General features: G+C 44.2%; 1 protein-coding gene across 4 annotated transcripts in view; it reads right to left on the bottom strand.

Moving 5' to 3' along the window:
- Window positions 1–14,155, bottom strand: part of NCAPH (non-SMC condensin I complex subunit H) — a 53,628-nt gene that overhangs the window by 26,950 nt on the left and 12,523 nt on the right. For all 4 annotated transcript variants that reach the window (XM_090281820.1, XM_090281823.1, XM_090281822.1 and 1 more), the window contains exons 7-12: window positions 9,328–9,517; window positions 8,160–8,251; window positions 7,212–7,417; window positions 2,941–3,089; window positions 2,233–2,339; window positions 1,768–1,890 (exon numbers count right to left, since the gene is read on the bottom strand). In XM_090281820.1, coding sequence (XP_090137946.1) covers window positions 1,768–1,890; window positions 2,233–2,339; window positions 2,941–3,089; window positions 7,212–7,417; window positions 8,160–8,251; window positions 9,328–9,517 — 867 coding nt within the window. The remainder of the gene's footprint in view (window positions 1–1,767; window positions 1,891–2,232; window positions 2,340–2,940; window positions 3,090–7,211; window positions 7,418–8,159; window positions 8,252–9,327; window positions 9,518–14,155) is intronic.

Raw genomic sequence — 14,155 nt, 5'->3', positions numbered from 1 at the left:
TTAGAATGGAAGGGCAGACAAAGTGCTTCCCAGACAAGGTAAAGCAAAAGGAGCTGCTCATCACCAAGTCCTTATCATATGAAATGTTAAAGGGACTTATTTATAAGAAAAGAAAGAAGATCAAAACTATGAACATTAAAATGACAACAAACTCACTACAATCAACAACTGAATCTACAAAACAAAAACAAACTAAATAAACAATTAGAACAGGATCATAATCATAGATATGGAAACCATATGGAGGGTTATCAGCTGGGAGGGAGGAGGGGGAGAATGGGAGAAAAGGTATACGGATTTAGAAGCATAATTGGTAGGTACAAGAGACAAGGGGATGTTAAAAACAGTAAAGAAAATGGAGAAGCCAAAGAACTTATATGCACAATCCATGGACATGAACTAAGGGGGGGATTACTGGAGGAAATGAGGGTACTGGGCAAAGTGGGGCAAAGAGGAAAAACAAAATTGGGATAATTGTAATAGCATAATCAATAAGATATACTTTAAAAAATAAAAATCAAGGAAAAAACAAAAAAATGAAATAGTATAGTTGACTCGAATACAAGTTTGAACAGTACAGGCCCATTACTATGCAGATTTTTCAATAATTATGTACAGTACTATAAATGTATTTTCTGTTCCTTATAATTTTCTTAATATCTTCTTTTCCTTAGCTTACTTTGTTGTAAGAATACAATACGTAACACATATACAAAGTATGTGTTAATGGACTGTTTATGTTATCAGTAAGACTTCTAATTGACGATAGGCTATTTTAATGTTTTGGGGGAGTCAAAAGTTATGTATGGATTTTTTACTGTGGTAGGGGAGTCAGTACCCCTAACCTCCAAGTTGTTCAAGGGTCAACTATATATGGTAAGTGAAGAGTATTGATTAAAAAGAAAATTACAAGTATATCAGGATTGGTTCATAAAAATAGAATGTGAGACACATTCTATTCAGGGAACTATGTAACTATTATTAAGACCCTATGGAGAAACAGGCAAAATAAGGATGAAGAAACTGTAGGCTGTACACTTGACACCAAATACTAAAACAACCAGGAACGTAAGTGAACAAAGGGTTCCCATCAAATGGAACTTGGCATGAAGTTCCACTTGACCACTGCCTGGTCACGCTGGCGACAGGGACATACACTTGCTTCTAGCACCACCAGAAGAGCAAAGGAAGTGAACAGTAACTGGGGTGCAGCACCAGGTAGTCTTGAATGCTCGTCCTGACAGTCAAAAGGAACTGGGCCACTTGTGCAGTTCTAGGAAACTCCCTAAGAACTGCTGTCAGGTGCCTGGCATGGCCATTACCCCATGTGTCACAGTGGGTTCCTATCTACACCTGGATGGTGGGGAAAGCATGTGGGCTAGAGAAAGCATCCAGCTAGTGAATCCACAACAATGAGAACATGAGAGAATCAAAAAACAACTAACATCTTGTATAAACCTAAACGAAAGATTTTGTTTATCCCTAGCATTTCAACACATAGGCCTGTGTCCAGCTTTCCAGCCAGGTGAGATATTTCCTAAATGTTAGTGTCCATTTATCCTATGAGCTTTTCCATTCAGCTCTGCCTCACCTCTCACACCCAATCTTCTGGTAATTCTTCTTGGCCAACACATATTCCTCTTCATGTTCTCTTGCCTTTTCCTCGAAGACATAGCCTGACAGTCAACACTAACAGCCACTTGACACCTCTGATGGTGTAAACAGATTCAACAACAATGGCCTTGAGGAACCAAGAACCAGTCTTACCTTGGTGCCCGGTTTGAGGTGCAGCTGAACCAGATTATCAGTCTCATAGTGGAAATCTGTAGGAAGAGTGGTGGCTCTCCAGTTCTGGTTCTCCAAAGTCGACTTGGTCAGAATAGTAGCAGCCTATTTTTTTTAAAAAAAGTGGTTTTTAGGCATCTTTAATAAAAATGATCAAAACCTATTTTATTTTTAGAAGGAGCTTGGGAAGGGCATAGGCAGTACTAGTCTACTATCAGAGTCCCCAGTTCTGTGTAAAACTGCAACTTGCTAACATTATTCATATTCTAAATTATTATTTGTCATTGTATTTGAGACTATTTCTCAGTTCCTCTAAGAATTCAGAGACAATAAAGCTATCTGTTTAAGAGTTAAATTTATAATGAATTAAAAAAAATTTTTTAAAGGGAAAGAGAAATGCAAAGAGTAATGTAAAAAAGTACAAATGGTAATAAATCCCACACAAACCTTTGCTTTTCCAAAATACACATCAAAGTCAATGTCATCATCAAAGTCAATTTCAAATTCTTTCTTTGTGCTCTTCTTTCTGTTCTCTGATTTAGAGGCAGCATCTTCTACAGAAATGGACAGAGAGCAACACTGCTCACTTCTGGGGCCTACATTATTTCCACACCTCACAAGACGCAGTGCCAGTCTTACCAACCATACCATAAAGCATTGGGAAAGAAAAATCATGCCTGATTTTCATCCTTCATTTGTGATTTGTAATTTTGCTAACAAAACACAATAAAATTATATGCAAATTAATCCTTCCTTTTCAAAGAGGGAATGAAAAACACATGGTGCTGGCATAATCCCCTTCAGAGTCCTGCCCAGGGTTGCCTCGTGCAGTAACTCAAATGGAACCCAGAGACCAGTGGTCATTCCCATCCATAGCCATTGTTTGAAGCCATGTGCATACTAGAGGGCAGTACCAAGTCAGGAGCCCAGCTCTCTTCATTCTTCCCACTCAGAGGTCTCCATCTTAACTGAGCCCTCATCCCAGGCCAGGCCAACTGACTGTCCAACCAGGAGGCTGGCTTGTCTATGTACATTTGGAGCTGACATAAGGTTAAACAGGACAGCGAACGGCATTTCCCTTCCTCAGCTGACATGCTGTTTGCTGGTCTCCTGCATGATCTCTTTTCCTAAGAAGCTCCACCTAGAAGTACATACGTTTGAGTCGGGGTCTGAAGCGCCAGTGCTCCGGCCCAGCCCACATGGACATGGTGCGGGGACTAAAGTAGGAATATTCTCCAGGTTTCATGGATAGAAGAGGACACATGGTACTAATGTCTCCATCTCCAAGGGGAATCATTTCTTCCCTGTAATATACATGAGGTAATGTTTTTACATGTACAATCATGTCCACTTTGACATATACAATACAACCATGTATTTACATGTATGAGGGGGGACTCAGAAACACCTGAAATTTCTTTATAAAAAATTGTATATTTACACTTACATGTTTAAACTTCAGTCACCTTCAAAGTACTCTCCATCTGATGCAATATACCTGAGACAGTTTTTCCACTGCTCAAACAGCTTTTGAACTTGTCAATTTTAATGCCTTTTAGTGCTTCTGCTGTTTTTTGTTTCACCTCTTCCACATTGACAAGATGTTTTCCTTTGAGGACTTTTTTCATCCAGGGAAACAAAAAAAAAGTTGCTAGGGGTGAAATCGTATGACTAGGGACGGTGAGGCACAGGGGGATGATGTCATTCATTTTTTTGGTCAAAAACTGCTGAACACTCAGCTCGGTGTGGGCAGGTGCATTCATAAATCGCCCTCATGAAATGGGTAAACGCGTTGAAAGAGTCTTCAAAAAAAATTCACTGAAGCCAAGCGCAGCCTGGTAGGTGCACTGATGCAGATGCGTTCCTAGAACACTCACCTAGCAGCAGGGGAAGCCTGTACTATAAGGGGCCCACCCTCTGGAAGATAATTACGTTTATTTTTGCCCCCCCCCCCCTGTAAAGCAGTATCCAAAGCAGTTGAAGGTTCTACCTACCTACCTTTCCACAAATGAACATTTCTAAGTCCAATACAAATACTTCATCATTAATAAGCCTGTAGTTTTTATTTCATCAAAGCATTTTGCTTCTCTTAATTTTATAGCAATACGATCATATCTACACAAGTACTTTGGATGTTCCAGAGTCATAAAATACAAGTTTACCCATTTGAAAACAAGAAAACAGAGGTTGAAAGAAGGTAAGTTTTTACGTAAGACCACACAGCTAGTAAGCTGTCTGAGCAGGGAGTTGGCACAACCCTCACTGGGGTCTTCCAACATACAGGCTTCCGCCACAAGCTTGATAATCTTTCACCCTTTTCTCATTGTTCTTCCATAAAGGAGAGCTCCAGTAACTCCTCCTAAAAATGAAGATGTTATTCTAATTTATATCCCCCAAATGTTGGGGGTGGTGTCTCCCTAATAAATCTACCTCTTAAGCTGGTGCACTCTAGTTGCATTCTTTGTGTGGTCAGTCCAGCATGGCAGTTTGATTTGGTTTTTCACCCATTCTGCAAATTACTATAAGGTAGCTTTCTCCTAAAGACCTCTGGCACATCATCAAGTATGTGAGTACTGCTCTACTGCTCTCTAGGAAAGGTTAACAAGAAAACTTCAGGCTTTTTACCTATAGTGATCTGTAAGTATAAATCCTCTTTATGCCAAGACTTATGGGATAAGCTAAAAGTTTTAAAAGGGGACTTTGCCATTACCTACAGAATCTTATTTTTAAAACCTAGGAAATTGTATTGGTACATTTATTCTATAGTGAAACATTAATTTTAAAGATTAAAGTGTACTAAAAACATTCACACTTTTAGTCTGCAGAATGCCGAGCCTGTTATCAAGTAAGACTGTATGCACTGTGAAAACCAGAGGGAGAAAGTGGCTTCAACAGCATCCTCACTCAATTATAATGGATATTCTTCTATTAAAGCTTTGGCGGTCTGTGGGAAATCACTAGGAACTGATAGGCAAAACTATAAAGAGCTTGGATCCCAACCCCTGTGTCTGTGGGCCAGGGCTGGACTGAGGCCCTGAAGGTCTGAACTCTAGCCATTCAGTTATTCTTACAATACACAGTGCTGTGTGGCAGGCACCTTACCGGTCCCCACTCAACAGCTAATCTAACCACAGCCTACCTTCTTCAAGGCTTGCCCCTCCACTGAACACCTCTAATAAACGGAAGGAATTCTATTTTTCCTGCCTACCACTTTCCCTGCCCCACCCCACCACCCCTGGTGGGCCCTTCCTTCAGTTTAGCACTAGTTCAGTCATCAATACCTTCAGTTAAAGGTCTCCCCCCATCCAGCTCCTAGCACACACGTTGCAAGCAGAGCGCCTGCTCTTGCTTACACTGGGCAAGCTGTGGCCTGGGTCTGGACCAAGGACAGCAAGCACCTCACAGTCACACCACAGAGACCAGGAAGAGGGAGAACACCAAGCTGCTCCTGGACATCGAAGACTTTCTCAGCTGTGTCCTTAACGTACACACACAGAGCTCCACTTTTTACACTGTGCGTAGCTACCAGTGTTGCCCTCCAGAACAGGTAACATGGACATCCCACACACGAGGGGACTTATAATCCAGCAGGGTACCTGCCCCACCCTGAAGACCTTTCAGGATGACGCAGGGTTTTCAACCCTGGTACACAGGATGGTCCCCCCCAGGGAGATCTGGGGAAATGGTACATGGCTGGCCTCACTCAGCTTAAAAGTCCTGGGCAACTCATTATGTGCAGCCAGGACTTCTTAACCTCCCTAAGCCTGTTTCCACATCTGTAAAATGGGGCAAAGAGGACCTAATTATAAGACTGTTTGAGGTTTAAGTGATTATATTTTACATATTATATAAATTACGTGAAATAATGCAGATAAGGCCCTAGCAAAGTGTCTGGCACAAAGCAAAGACAACGAGCTCAATAAATAGATATTACTGTACTCGTCTAGTCACAACCCTTCAAGAAAATGAACAGCCCAGAAGGTGATGCCACTTGCCACCTGCTCTCTCCCCTCACCAAAAAATTTTCATGGCTTCCATGGCAGGGTCAGGTTCAGTTCAGTGCAAACAGGCCAGCACTACGCCAAGGGTAGGGAATTGAAGAAGGACAAAACCCTAACTAGAACATAAGCCTTGACCCCTAAAGTACTCAGTAGGATAGCGTCTTTAGGTTTTGCTCTGTCTGGAGCTAGGGAGAGAAATGGAGACACTTGTTCAAAATAGCTATGGTCCTAATAAAACAAAAGAATGGAAGTGACTTTGCTACCATCAGTTCCTTAGATGCCACCTCATTATCTAGGAAGAATGACAGCTCTTCTCTGACATCTGAAAATGTCCCACTAAGCTGCCTGCCATTTCTTTTTTAGAATATAAAGACGGGAACAGGTCAACAACACAAATCAGGTAAGAAGGGTGCTAAAGGGCCAGGTGGTAACTTTGCTTCAAGGTGCCAAATGTTCAGCCCTTTGATGTCCACTCCAATTTGAAGACACAATCAACTGAATCATTTCCCACATGGGCAGACAAACTGAGCTCAAGAAAGCAGTCTCTTAGCTTGGAGACATTAAAGAAAGGCTCTTGCAGGGATTCTGGCCTCAGTGGAAAAGTCTACTGGATGACTTCTAAGATTTTACCCATACCCAACCAGCTTGGTTGTCCCCAATCCCAGGGCTGCAAAGCTGCTCTTGTAGGCACAGGCATTATCAGGAGGCTTGTTCTATACCCAGGCCCATTTGAGACCTTTAGGGGCCCTCAGCACTATAGGATTATGGGTTCCTGCTTCCAAATCATATTCAAAATTAAAATAATGCTAATCTGTTAAGTACATATAACAAAGGCCAACAAAGTTTAGATTTTCTTAGATGGTTACTAACTCTAGTAAAAAATTTAAATGACTACAGACCAATTTTACCATCTCTCTTCCTGCCTCATATGCTCAATGTTATTTGCCTATTGAGTTTCCCCTGCTCTGCTTGTCCCTGGTAACCCAACACTGCCTAGCCCCACTCTGCCTGACCAATCAGGCAGGGGCCAATTTTTTCCATAAGCAACACATCAGCCTGTTTCTATCTATAACAATAGTGAGCAATTTAGCCAAAAGCTGGACCAGGTGCAGTGTGTAGAAAGGGAGCACTTGCCATGCTACCAGAAGCTACCACTGAAATGGCTATTTATCCCAGCTAGTTTTTACCAGCACTTTACCTATTTTAGTTCTATCCTTACAAACTCCTGCAATGTCAGTTTTATAACCAGTAAATGGCTGAGCTGACATTCAAAGGCAGGTATGAATCCATTGTGAGTCAGACGGCTCGACCAGTGTGGACAACATGTTACAGCAGCCCAGTAATCACAGAGATGGAATGAGATTGTTCAGCAGGAATCTGGGGAAACTCCCATGGGAACATTTTCTGTGATCTTTAGAGCCTTACTGGCAGCTTTGACCGTGGCAGGGCTCCCTCCAGCTCCTGAACTCTGCGTGATCCCCAGAGGCGGTGTGGTCTGGTTCGTCGTTGGCATCAAAGTCATCTTCCAGAGGCCCATCGGGGAGGTCTCCACCATCACTGTCCTCTCTCTCAGCATTGATGTCAAATACCTGATCATTCTTCTTAAATTTGTCCACAAGGACCGACAAAGACTAGAGGGACAAAGAGAGGGCTCTCCTCATTCCTGTGACCCCCGTGGTCACTGCTGGAGGAACAGCCTTGATAGATATGCCTCCTCCCCCTCCCAAGAGCCAATGTTCTCATAACAGAAAAGTGGGGAAGTTTACATTGTGCAGCACAGATGAAGCTGTACTGTCACTGGGCACATTTTGTAAAACATAAAACAGGAATTTGCATCATTAGCTACTTATTTAGAGAAAAGAGTTGTCCATGGAAACCATTTGTTTTGGAAGTTGTAGTAAGAAGGCTAAAGAGGCCAGGCTAAAAATACACAGAGGAAGATTTACATGTGACAATTTCACAGGAAACTCTGTGCCAAGGGACTTAATCTCAAAAAGCAGGAAATTCCTCAAGCTTGACAGCAGCCCTAGAGACCAATGGCCACTGGGATAACCATGTTCAAGACTAAATCTGATCTTAAAAAGTGGCAAGGCTGCCTCTCCCGAGGGGAGCACATAGCTGGCCCCAGAATTTACCTATCTGTCCACTGGTCTTGCTGGAGCTCACAACCCCACTCCTACCCCACTCCCCACCCTCAGGTCTTAATCCCTGCAAAAGTGACAAAGAAAATGTTTGCTATACTCGTGGGCTAAATAAAAATGATGCCACAGTTTTGGTTCCCACTGGGCAGAACTAATCTTAAACCATCTGAGTGAAACCACAAGGTGCTGAAGAAATGTCCAGAGCCCTGAAAAGTCCAAACACTGACCATACCTCATTATGTGTTTCACTGTCCCATTTAGTGAACTGGAACCCAGCCAAGGAAGGGCAGATCTGGCGGTCTTCTGCAAACTGCTGCAGAAGTGCTGGAGAGGACAGACAGAGCAGGGGGGCAGAGGTGAACAAAGCATGCTCCTTACCTCTAGAAGGACCAGAGCAGCATGATGGCGAGGGAGCACTGTTACCTCTGTTCTCAGGCAGAGACACAGGCTGCTCTCTAGGAGGGGTGAATGCATAGACCCCTCCAATGAAGGTAGGCCCCACATGGGCATTCCAACAATTAGTAAGACACTTGAACAGAAACCTGAAGCACATACATGTGACTCTGAAATGGACTGTGTCCTGCACTGTATTTGGGAAATCAAAAACCCTCCCTTAAAGTGTGCAGAGTGCACAGCCCATCATAAATGTTATTTTAGACCTAAACTACAGATTAGCTACCTCATAGGATTAAAGCCCTAGATGAGCACATAAACTTGGAAAACAGGTTGTTAGTACAAAATTGTTTTTCTTAGTAAATTTGAGAGCATACTAAAAGAGAAGGCACTGTAACTTGTGCTAGTCTTGAAGGAGGGTCCATTTCATGGGACACACAGAAATCATGACATACGAGTACAGCTCTTGCATCCTTGCTCCTGGCCTTCCCCCAACCTGTGACTGTCACAACAGCCTGAGATGATCCCCCCACTGGGGGGCATGTAGGGAGAGGCTGGAAGGGAGGTTAAAATCCTTGCCAAGCCAGCGTAAGAGGCTAAAAACAGGGCAGATCTGTTCTCAGACCACCACAGAGACAGCTGTGAACAGATCACAATGCCCATACCTCCTGGACTGGTAACAAATAAGAACAAAGACACTCTCACTCGACCAGTCTCTCAAAGCCCCTTTCCTAAGCCCAAACTCTGACATTCCAGGTTAGCCATGGGCTCTAATATGTGACTCTGAGAACTGGCTGCTAAGGGGTCACCTAAAAAACAGGCACATACAGACCAAAAGCAGGGGAGCACTCACACTGCAGAAAATTGGGGAAATCTTTTTCTCCCAATTACATTCTGGGTAATTCAAATATGCCACACAAGAGCATGATGCGCTTTCTATACCTCACGGTTATAAGAAACAACTAAATGACTAGCATGCTCTGGTGAAAGGCATTGTGTGGACTTACCTTTTAAATCTGTCATTTCTACAACACCCAAATCTGGCATTTCAGGAGGTCCTCCACTGGAGAGGGTCTGGACATCAGAAGGGAAAAGCAGCTCGCTTCTATAGTCATGGCAGTGGAGGGTGGAGAGGAATACCCCTGCTGTACTGCACTCGTCAAATGAGGCTGCTGTCTTCTGAAACAGGGGATCAATCTGAGCACAAACAGAGAACCCAAAGTTATGGAATAGAGCCAAAGGAAACAGCAAATCCATTCACTGAGCCTGCCCAATACGGCTGCACACACTGGAATAAAATGTCTCCACACGTAATCAAAAGGGGAACAGGGCTTTCTAACTGATCAGATAAAAGCCCATCCCAGCAGATACCAGTTCAAAAGTCAGATGAAAAAACTGATACCACTCAAGTACACTGTATGTGATCGTAAGCTTATAACATGTCCAAATCAATCTGTTTTTGTTGAAACCTCAACAGTAACCTTCTGTTGGTCTCTTTCCTTAAGTCACCACTTTTAAATGGCTATCTCTAGTGGAATGCTATCAACGAGTTCTGCTGACTTAAAACACCTGTGTTGTGATGGATCTACCAGATTTGACTATTCCTCGGACCAGAAATTGTCAATGATTTGGAAAAACACAACCAAGAAATCCAGGACTTCCGGCCAAGATGGAGGCGTAGACAGACACGCTGTGTCTCCCTCCACAACTAAGAAGGAATACAACTACCTCAAAACTAGAAACAACCAAAAGTTCCAGAAAATCAAACTGCATGGAAGTCCAGCAAACAAAGATATAAAGAAGAAATACTCAACCAGACAGGTAGGAGGGGCAGAGCCAGAGCAGAGAGGATGTGGTGTGGCAGCAGAGGCAGGCCAGCAGAAAGTGCAGTCAAGCATTCTAAAGTCAGGAGGGACACCTGGGAAGCTTTCCCAGCTCCTCACGGGACCTCACAGCTCATGGTCCCAGCACTGGGGAAAATCAAGCTTCATTGCTTCTGACTGTGCAGACCAGTGGGGGTGGGGGTGGAGGCAGAAACTGCTGGTCTCTCAGCAGAGTCCACTTGTTTAAAGGGCCCCCACAGTCCTAGTACGTCCACCGACCCAACCACTCTGGGAACGATGGCCAGGGCAGCAGATAGAGGGGCGCCAGTCCGGTGTGGAAGTGGAAGAGGTGCCTGGAAAAGGGGCAGGCGGCATTGTTCCCTCTCAGATCCCTCCCCCACATATAGTGCCACAACTGGTGAAACAGGTCGCCCTGTACTGACAAATCCCTAAGGCTCCGCCCCTCACAACGTAACAGGAGCAAGAGCTCTGCCTGGGACACAGAGGCACACAAACAGAGGAGCCTGTCAGAATGAGGAGACAGAGAAATATGGCCCAAAAGGGGGAACGAATCAAGATTCCAGTGGGAGATCTAAGCCAAGAGGAGATAGCCAACATAACAGATGATGAGATAGACAACTTAACAGATGCAGAATTCAAAACACTGGTTACAAAGATGCTCACAGGCTTGACAGCTATGCTTGAGTATGGCAAACACATAAGAGAAGAAGTGAAGGCTATGCTGAGTGAAACAAAGGAAAATCCACACAAAACCAATGATGATAGGAAGGAAACTGGGGTTCAAATCAATGATTTGAAATATAAGGAAGAATAAAACAGTCAACCAGTACAGAATGAGGAAGCAAGAACTGAAAAAAATGAGGAAAACTTCCCAAATTTTGCGAAGGAGATAGACATACAGGTCTGGGAAGCATGGGAGGTCCTGGGCGAGCTGGACCCAGAGGGAAACACACAAATACGCATCATGATTGAGATGCCAAAGGTGAAAGATAAAGACAGAGTCCTGGGGGCAGCAAGAGAGAGTTGGAGAGTTGCCTACAGGGGGGTGCCTATAGGACTATCAGCTGATTTTTCAGAGGACACTTTGCAAGCAGGAAGCGACTGGAAAGCAGTAATCAATGTGTTGAAAAGCAACCTATAACCAAGAATACTCTATCCAGCAGAGCTATCATTTAGAATGGAAGGGCAGATGAAGTGCTTCCCAGACAAGGTGAAGCTAAAGGAGTTCAACATCACCAAGCCATTATTATATGAAATGTCAAAGGGACTTACTTAAGAAAAAGATCAAAACTATGAACACTAAAATGACAACAAACTCACAACTATCAACAACTGACTCTATAAAATGAAAACAAAATACAACTAAGCAATCCAGCATAGGAACAGAATCATAGGTATGGGGATCATTTGGAGGGTTATCAGCTGGGAGGGGGGAAGGGGAGAAATGGGGAAATGGTTCAGGGACTAAGAAGCATAATCGATTGGTACAAAATAGACAGGGGAATGTTAAGAATAATATAGGAAAGGGAGAGGCCAAAGAACTTATATGCACAACCCATGGACATGAACTAAAGGGGGGTGGGATTGCTGGAGGGAAGGGGTTACTGGGCAGAGGGGAGCAAAGGGGGAAAAAATTGGAACTACTGTAACAACATAATTAATAAAATATACTTAAAGATAAATTAATTAATTTAAAAAAGAAAGAAAAAAAGAAATCCAGAACTGAGAACCAAGAACAGGCAGTCAGTTGGGTTAGATGGCTAGGTAAAGCAGGCAGAGGGGGTAAGAAGGCCCCCAAGCTGGGTCAAGGAAGAAGAGTGGCACAGCCAGGTGACAACAAGCCCAAAGGTAGAACAGGGGCCAGGGCATAAGAATGGGGACAAGGCAAAGCACATGCATGTGCAGCAAATGGGTAGAAGTCAGCTGGGACTTTACAGGTGGCCCTGTGGCTGGAATAGGTTGGGTACCAGGTTCACAGGTTTCCTGATGTCTCAGGACGTGGCTACTATGGAGAGAGGCGCCTTGGATATGATGACAGAAGTGGCTTTCTGGCTTTTTCCTGGCTCCCTGAGCTCCAAGCCTGACCTCAGCAGAACTGAGAGTCTCCTCTCAACTTCCCAACAGCCCATCTCACCAGCCCCAGAGTAGTACATATGTCCCTCCATATTGTCCCTGTCACCTCATCCAGTCAGGCACATGGTTCGGTGGTTTTCCTCTCAGTCCCGTGGCTGGTTTGGCTCAGTGGATTGAGCGTCGGCCTGCGAGCTAAGTGTCGCTGGTTCGATCTTCCAGTCAGGGCACATCAGAGAAGAAAAACTCTGACTCCAAAAAACCTCCGCTGCCTTGCGGCATACCTCTTTAGGGGAAAGGCTAAGGGAGTAAACCCCGACAGAAAATCTGGAGCCGGAGTCCCTAAGGCGGTTCGACGTTGTAGTCAACACCGGCAACTCCTGCGGCGCACCTGAAGCCAAGCTGTATTGACTCCGTCTTTCCCTTGGACCCTTCAGCTGCGAAGAGAGGGGGGGTCTGCTGCATGGGCAACAACAGACCCTCCATATCACCCTGCCCAGGCTCTGTAGCTTCAGCTTCACTGGAGAGGACACTCCAGCGTCATCACAAGATGTCGATTCAACACGGGAGGAGACAGATACCGTGTCACTCCCGAGTTGGACTGCACAGCCATTCTCGGCGGTGCAGATAGACTCTTAAGAAGCTACACCATCGTCTCTCGAGACGGACGGCTGCTGACGACGACGACAACATTTCTACCACCTATCCTTTCCTTCTCACCCCCACAGTCCTTGCCTGAGTTAACCCTGTCTCTGGTCTCTCCCATTTCCTATCCCGCAAATACCAGTGTTGTTACTCCATTCCCTCCCTCAGATGCTAACCAGAGCAATGGTTCCCATCAGAGTCCCACCAACCCTAGAGGCTTGTGTAGGAAATTAAACTCAGCATTTCAAAGAGTCAACACAGAAACTGTACAATGACCCACATTAAAGCTGAAAACACTAAGATAATTTTCCTTATTTCTGTCTAGAATTGTATCATGCCAGTGTGAGAACAATGGTTCTTTCATGTATATTAGATCTGCTTGATGTCTTTGAGTAATTTCATGGGAAAATGAATTACTGCTGGCTGCATAGTTTGGGAAGAACGCTTTGAAACACGGGTCCACAGCAAGGAAGAGAAACAGTAAAGAAGGCTTTGGCAGGCAGCTGACTGCATGGTAAGATCTAGGGCTGTTTCAGACTCATGAGGAAGGCCTCAGCTCCAGCCTGACATACACTACCCAGCTCCCTGGAGAACCAACACTTCCTGTTTTGCAGCTTGTGCTTCTGCTTCTGCCTAGAATCACCTTCCTGGCAATGTCCACCTGTCAAATACCCACCCTTCCTTCAAGGCCCAGTTCACAATCCACCTCTTCCATAAACTGAGCACACAGAGAGTTGTGTCCAAAACAGGTGAACTGGGACACAAGTAGTGTTCTCTGCATCTAGACACACCCACAGAACAGTCACTCTCTAATCTCCACACCACCTCCAAGAGAATGCAACTTCAATAAACAGTTGAAACTTCAAATTCTAAGTTTGTAATTATCCCACATTTTCCATCATCCATACAAGTTTATGGCAGAGGACAGAACAAACAAAGCTCTCCAGGACTGGGGTACTTGGTGTTTCCTCATGACTGCTGATTTCACTTGGCATAAATATACCACAGCCCAGCAGCCACATTCTGTTTTCCTTTGTAACAATGAGAGAAGCTACTGCAAGCCTCCTCAGGCTCCCCAGAACTGGGTCTACCTGGTAAGAAAAAAGATGGTTGGAAAACAGAATTTCCAACCATACTATTGACTAGAACATTTTGCTGTAGAACTAGAAGCAAAGCAAGAATGATAGTGAAATAAATTATTCAGATTATCAGAGAAGAAAAAGACAAGAACTTGGGAAGGGAAAGGAAGGTGGGAGAGGATTTCCTGGCTCCCCTT

The sequence above is a fragment of the Furipterus horrens genome, unplaced genomic scaffold (assembly GCF_987537825.1).
Source record: "Furipterus horrens unplaced genomic scaffold, mFurHor1.1.pri manual_scaffold_6, whole genome shotgun sequence".
NCBI classification, from domain to species: Eukaryota; Metazoa; Chordata; class Mammalia; order Chiroptera; family Furipteridae; genus Furipterus; species Furipterus horrens.
This window is presented reverse-complemented; position numbering and strand designations above follow the sequence as displayed.